This window comes from Phalacrocorax aristotelis, chromosome 10 (genome assembly GCF_949628215.1).
Source record: "Phalacrocorax aristotelis chromosome 10, bGulAri2.1, whole genome shotgun sequence".
Taxonomy (NCBI): Eukaryota; Metazoa; Chordata; class Aves; order Suliformes; family Phalacrocoracidae; genus Phalacrocorax; species Phalacrocorax aristotelis.
This window is the reverse complement of record NC_134285.1, coordinates 9,280,713-9,287,924: the sequence shown is the minus strand read 5'-3', so window position 1 is coordinate 9,287,924 and position 7,212 is coordinate 9,280,713. Positions and strand designations below refer to the sequence as shown.

Below are 7,212 nucleotides of genomic sequence, written 5' to 3'. Positions count from 1 at the left end.
GAATTAATAAATAGTCTTTGACCTCAGAAGCACACCCATACAAGTAAAAATTAGCACAACTGAGCCTCCAGTTGATCTGGGAGCCAAATTTTAAAGGTTTTGCAAACTATAATATGGTGCAGATGGACAGTGTTTTATTACTTGGGAGTAAAGTTTACAGGAGTTGTATTTCTTTGCATATAAGGGCAGGCAGTAAAATGCCACGGAGTGTGGATATCAGACCAGTTTTCCAGTACATTACTAAAACTTTCTATATAGTTATCTATAGTTATTTAACCCAAGTTGCAGCAGATTCACTACATGCATCAAGTTTGCTAATGCAAACTCTAATTAAAAAAAATTAAATAGTTGCAATGGTTTCAAGGATTCCAGCAGCATCACTGCTCACTACACTCCTGTGCCCAACACAATGAAGATTTAAATTATATAAAAATGAAGAGTGAATGTATTTGGCCTGTTCCGCGGATATTCACAGTTTAACCATTAAACAAGCATATTTTCAGATGCTCCAATATTGTTAAAGGCTTCTCAGAAACATGCACAAAACCCCACTCCCACACAGGTACACCAGCATTAGAGTACGGTCTATCCTTGTTTAGGATCATAAAATCACCAGGCAATCGAAGGGGAGGTCTGATGCTCTCTCTCACTTTCAGCAAAGAGTTGCACCTTCAGCTCCCAGCTCAGGAGTTTAAAACTGGTACAGGTCTTGCTTGCATTCTGTAAATGGTCCTTAGAAAACTGAAGTTAGGCTAAGAATAAGCTTTGCTAGGTTGTAGAATCATAGAATGTCCTGAGTTGGAAGGGACCCGCAAGGATCGAGTCCAACTCCTAGACAGATCATCTGACTATTTTTGCAAGTATTCTGCCAACAGGTGGAGTTGCTTCTGGTAGACAGAAAGCAGCAAACAAGAGCAAGGCTGTCCTCATACTGAGCACAGGACTTCAGCCACTGAGACTTGTATGTCCTTCCCACAACAGGAAATAAGATTTTTTTTTTTCCCCCTTCCTGTATATTCACCACCACCATCTTTAAAACGAAGCTGCGTTACATTTGATGCACTAAAATGGGCTAAGCCTTGATGTGCTACAAATCGATTTCGTCACGGCAATCCACATTCAGACCACAAGATATACACCTTCCTTAAAGAGCTCTGTCCCTCATCCTTTGGAACTGCTGCAGTTTGGTGTACAAGTCGGTAGCAGCCACTGCCACGACTTCATGTGCGTGTGCTGGCTATCCATTTGAATAGCTACGTTTTCACACTTTGGACATTTTACATTTCCTTAGGAAAAAAGTAATTTTAAGTGAGGAACAAAGAGTTTAATAGCTGAATGAATGAGTAGCCTCAAACTTATAAATACAGTCCTCATCTACTATCAAATCAGGTCTCCATTTGGAACTTTTGCTAACAAAGTAGCCTCTGTCAGGGATTTTTTTTCCTGTTTTTAAAATAACAGCACCAGCAAAAGTCTCACCATAAATTCAGTTATACCAGCACAAGCGCTTTGGCCTGCTTTGCTCACCAAATCAGAACAAGGTTTTGCTGCCAGATAGTACTTGTGCCATGGTAGCTTGGAAGGTTATAGTAGCAAGGACAAAGCTTTGAGTATATTTCCCTACAATACAGCAAGTTCAGGGCTCCCCTCCTGCAAAGAGACAGACTCAGCTGAACTGTCTGGAACAACTACATTTGTTTTCCACAGCTTACACATCTCCCAGCAAGAGCTTGCAGAAGCAGCATGGACCAAACTCTCCTTTTATTATATGAAAGAGATGCTATCTGTGGCTTGTGGGTTTGTTTTTTAAACAGTTTTCAATACCCACATTTTGTTAGTGACTTAAGATCTTGGACCCAAGCTATTGCATAGGCTGCACACCAGCAAAGCCAGTGACAGACTTCAGGCAGACCCTCCTCCTCTCTCTGCTAACCCCTCTGGGGCACAGCAGATGTGCAAAGCATGCCATCCTGGATCCAGTGACAAGCTTGCCACGTAAAATCTGTCTCCCTTTAGCTTTAAAACCCTTATATCACAAAAGCCATTAGATGCTATAGATGACTGTCCAGGATTTTTTTTTTTGTTTTGGTTTGTTTTTTTCATTGAAGCTGGTTTATGATCCTGAAATGCAGCTCTGAAAATAAAAGGTGTGTAATGGAAGTGTATCAAATTCATTAAGCCAGTACTTAGCTCTGTAGAAAGCCTTGGCAATCATCCCTTTTACCAAAAGGCGTAAAAAAATTGACATACTAAAATTAAAAAAGGTAGCATCAATAACCAAAAAAGTTTCAACCAGTGTTAATAAAACTCCCTTTAAGTCACAACAGTTTCAACAGGCAAATAGTCCCAATACAGGCATTGTAAAATAATAAATTGACTCCTATCCAAATATTATCAAATCAGTCTAAAAATGACTCATCTACACTGTTGTAATTAAGAACACATTAAGAATTCACTTTGTCATCAGATGCCGATATTGTTGCTCCAGGAATTGTGGAGTATTAACTGCGATCTAGCAATTAAACATAGGTTTTAAAAAATTGGTTTGTCAATATTAATGCAAAAGATAGCTCCTTACATGGAAGTACTGTGCTTGCCAGACAAGTAAGATAATACTTTAGGTATAAATCAAACAAATTAAAGCAGAATTATACCACAGTTTTCCTTGAAGACTTAGGGTTTGTGTGTTGCTTCTGTCAATGTTTAGCAAACTTAAGAAGCAGAACCTTTGGTTCTTTTAGTCAAGTAAAAATATTCTCACATAACCACAAAAATACAACTTCCAGAGAAAATGGAAGTCCATCAAGAAGTCCACTTTCAATAAAACTGAGGTAGTACTGCTCTTTTATTACATGATGGGCAAGAGATTTAGATACAAATCATCATCTACCACTCAGTTGACTGACAGGTACAGTAATTTTATAAAACAATCCCAACATTTAGTTTGAAACTCCAAAAAAAGGAATGATCTGGACTCATTCACTAGGAGTTAGCTTAAAATGGGAATTAGCCATATTACAAAAAGCTGTTGCTTATGTTGTTTTTTAGAGCCTTATTACTGGGGGATTAATGCATTCATAGTTAACAGTTAACACTGCTGTTCATCTTGGTATAAAACCTTAAAATTATTACAGCCTAAAATTTCAACAATGTAAACAGCACTACACACAGTACAGACCTGCCCTGACAGATGTAGTATGAAAAACTTAATCTGGCACTGTATAATTTAGCAATGTTAATTTAACCTAACTAAAAAGATCTACATTGTGCAAGAAATATCAGACTGACTTATACTAATCTGAAGTCTTAAAAAAAAACAACCCAAAAACGCTTAACTTGTAGCCAGGGTCAAATATTTCAGGGCAAGAGTAAAAGGAATAACCAGAATTAAGAAAGTGCCTAAAACATGATACAGCATTTTAGAGCCCTTTCAAAGACAAGGCAGAAAAAGGTGTAAAGTAGAAAAATCTGGAGTCTCGGTAACTTCCAGAAACATCCAGAGTTTACATTTCATGAAGGGCAACAGGTTGCTTTCATCACTGCTGCTTCGACGCCGCTAAGTCTGTTCCTCTGCACACAGGCCCTCTGTGTCCGAAGACGTAATACATTTGGTTTCCTCTTCCTTTTTCCTGCGCTCCATTTCCCACTCCACAAAGGTATCGAAGAGACTCGGCCAGGCCTCATCCTCGCTGTAGTTGCTAAGGTCTGGTCCAATCACCTGAGTAAAATTTAGAAACATGTTCCATGTGTCCCGGGAGATTCCCTTGATTCCTGAGGGGTTCTCGGTTAGGAAGTGTAACCACTGGTCCAAAATGGGGGGCTTGTTTTGGGTGAAGACTAATTTCCAAAGGGCAATGGCTATTTCCCGATGTAGTGACCTCTGTCCTTCTTCAGAGTCCAGGCCAAACTGGAAGGTGAAACGATAGAGATCCTTGAATTTATCTTCTTGCCTGGCTTCGTTTAAGAGGCTGGGAAACCTCGCACAAATGCCATCAATGCTGTCTGCGTTTATTGCTTTGCAGCCTTCAAAAAACTCCTTCCTATTAAGCAAGAGAAGAGAAATTAGTGCAAGTGCTTCCCTCCAACCTCGTGCACTGAACACCTCCCATCTCTGTTCAGCTAGGGCACATTGGAAGAGGGTTATCTGGACAAGACAAGGTGTGCTCTCAGCCCAGGTGGCACGAAAATCTTGGCAATGGGAGCTGTTGGAAGGGGAGATGTTTCCAAGAAATTTCTCATGGCTTGTGGAACCACAGACACCACTCAGATCTGCTGGGGCACTGTTGACATTTGGAAGAGATTTTGCTGTCTGGCTTTCCTGACTATTTGATAATATCACATCCAGTGCCTTCCACAATAACAAGTGAATAAAATTTACCACAGAAGAAATGCCAAATGTTTGAAAACATCACATTTACGCACCGAAGTGCCATATATAAACCTGCTTGATTCAATATTGCCTGTGTCTAAATGCCTATGCTCTGCGCAAGCTGTTCTCAGGGGACAGAGCAGTTCACTGGTGGCTTTCCTGTGGTTTTTGGTTGCTCTTCCAGCCTGCAAAATAAAAAGGGTGCCAACAGCGATGGTCAGCGAGGCACCTGCTGAAACAGTGGAAGAGAGCACAGCATCACACAGCACAGGCTACAACGCAATGTATAAACACTGCTCAAAGCACCAGTCCTATACTAATTAGCCTGCTAATAATCTGGCCAAGTGGGTAGATGATTAGCTCTGATTTCACTAATGCTTACAAGAAAATGTCATAGCCAGCCAATATTAACCAAAGCCAGCAGACTCTGTGATGGGACAGGCTGGAGGAAAGGCAGGAGACAGGGCAGAGCTCAGAACAGAGCTTTTTGTTTTCCTTGATGGAAGAATTCCATCAGCACCCATATCATGGAGCATGCCGTCAAACAAAGGTAACTTCTCACCACTAGATTTGCCCTCTCACCAAGAAAATCAAAACTATGTGAATAAAACCCATGGTGGTTGTGCAGAATCACAGAGTATACTTGCAATTCTGTTACCATGTTAGCAAATACCTGCACCATCAGCCTCTAGTAAATTCCCATTTGCATTCCAGAGTAGCTCATCCACAGAGACTCTGAGGATGCTGGAAAAGCAATCTGTGTTCAGTGCACAGAGAGGCCTGGTCCAAGGCTCAGAACACCAAAGGAATTTTGAAAGTCATAAACTGAGTAAAAGTAGGTAGCATTCCTCAAACCGATCTAGATAGACCAAAAAACAGAAAAACTCATTCTCTTTCAGCAAGTCCCTGTAGGAAGTCTTCACTTGCTCTTACCTGGACATTGATAATCAAGTTGAGGTGGGGGGCTGTTGCAGTTTTTGGTTTGTTTGGCAGGTTTGGGGTTTTTTTTCTGGTAAGTTTTAGCTGTTCTGTCGTTTCCTGTAGCATCACACATGCTATAAGCCTGCTGACTGACCCCCTTGTCCAGAAGAACAGACAGCACTTTAAATACCAGCCACTTGTCAGCTGGTGTGAAACAGCTACCAGTGTCAAAAATCTTGTGTTTCCTTCCCCCTCTATGCTTTAACAGGATTACTCTTGGAAAAAGACATTAAGCGTAACACTGGTTGGGCAGGAACAACTCTTAGGAAGCAGTCTGTCATTCTTTCACAGAAATATAACAGAGTTGGTAGCATTTACTAAGGAATCTCATATTACTTCAAAACAAAAATTAATTTCAGTGTCCAATCTCATCACCAAGATAATGCTGGATACAGTAAAATTGCTTTTGGTAAATCAAGAATAAATTAATGTCTACAAAATCTCACTACACTGTTCATCACTAGCAGCATGATGTCCAAAACCACATCTTTGGTTCTGAAATCCACTGTGAAGTGAAGAGGAAAATAGGACAATACAAGGCTTGCCTTCTGCAGTGGTAGGAATTAATATGATCAAAAAGCAAGTGTTAGAAGAAATAAGTAAGTGAAGCTAATGAGGCTGTCTCTCCAACATACAGATGACAGGATATACTTTAACATTTGAAAATAATTACAAGTTCTACAAGAACTAACCTTGTAAATTTGCACATGGTAGCAGCCTGGAATTTCCAAGCCAAAACTAGCACTTTAAATTCAGTGGGATCAACACAGAGGTCATTGCAAAATCGTTCCATTCCTTCTTCCAGTATGGCATCTTCCCGTTCATCCTTATACCTCCTAAATAACTCCCCGATCCTTTGGAGCGAAGATTCTTCTGCACTGGAAACAGAGTCTTTCTTTGTATCTCCAGAAAATGTTGGAGGCTGACTAGACTCTACAGCAGCGTCCGTTTTCTTTGTCCCATTTACAAGTATATCTCCTGAAGACTTCCCGCAAGCTGAACCATGGTCATCTTTGTGGACTGCACTTCTCTTACTGTGTGACTTGCTGCCAGATTCCCGTTCCCCGTTTTTGCTGCCAAGGGTAGAAGAAGGATTCTTGCACTTTGTAACACACTGGCCCATGATGTTGCGAGCCCAGCTTCTAGAGTGGTCCCCTTGCCGTCTGACACCCTCGCAGCTGCTCTTCAACACATCTCACATGCCATTAGCGGCAGTCAACTAACCTGAAAAACAGTTTCAGAGTAAAATTGCTGTTTCTCCACAAAGAAAATTGTAAGTATTAAATATGCGATAACATTCGCTAGTAAGAGACTGACTTCAGGATATTTAAGTTTTGCATACTGAAAAGAAGTAGTGTACAGAAGGCTGGCATATGCCATAAATTTCAGGCAATTTCAGGCTGTTTTACCTAGAAATCAATGCAGCTCACTCAGTGGCTGCAGTATACTAACGGGTCCTAATAAAGGAAATTCCTAAAATTCTTACTGTAACATAGGTTACAAAGAGGTTGATTCACGTACAGGCTTCATCAAGACAGACTACTCCAACCCAGAAATATTTTGAAGGAAATGGTTTTTAAAAGTATACCCACATTTTATATATAGAATGTAAAACACTGAAACAAAGCGGGGGGGGGGACGGGACACTGATGGGACAACCTGGCAGAGACTTCAGCAGTAGATTTAGACTGGACCTTCAGCAAATGGGTAAAAGGGGGGTTTGGTTAGGTTTTTTAGGTTTGGGGGGGCGGGGGGGCTGTGCGTTTGTTTTTTTTAAACAGAATTTGGAATCTAGATTTTTATTCTTACAACATACACAGAGCATGTTTGCAGAAAGGAGGCAATGCTCACTTTTCATACAA

The 7,212-nt window shown here is 40.6% G+C and overlaps 1 protein-coding gene across 6 annotated transcripts in view; it reads right to left on the bottom strand.

Moving 5' to 3' along the window:
* Nucleotides 1-2,296: 2,296 nt before the first annotated feature.
* DCUN1D3 (defective in cullin neddylation 1 domain containing 3) overlaps nt 2,297-7,212 on the bottom strand; it is a 20,083-nt gene continuing 15,167 nt past the window's right edge. For all 6 annotated transcript variants that reach the window (XM_075105099.1, XM_075105103.1, XM_075105102.1 and 3 more), the window contains exons 3-4: nt 6,043-6,574; nt 2,297-4,040 (exon numbers count right to left, since the gene is read on the bottom strand). In XM_075105099.1, the coding sequence (XP_074961200.1) occupies nt 3,557-4,040; nt 6,043-6,473 (915 nt within the window). In that variant the 5' untranslated portion in view covers nt 6,474-6,574 and the 3' untranslated portion in view covers nt 2,297-3,556. The remainder of the gene's footprint in view (nt 4,041-6,042; nt 6,575-7,212) is intronic.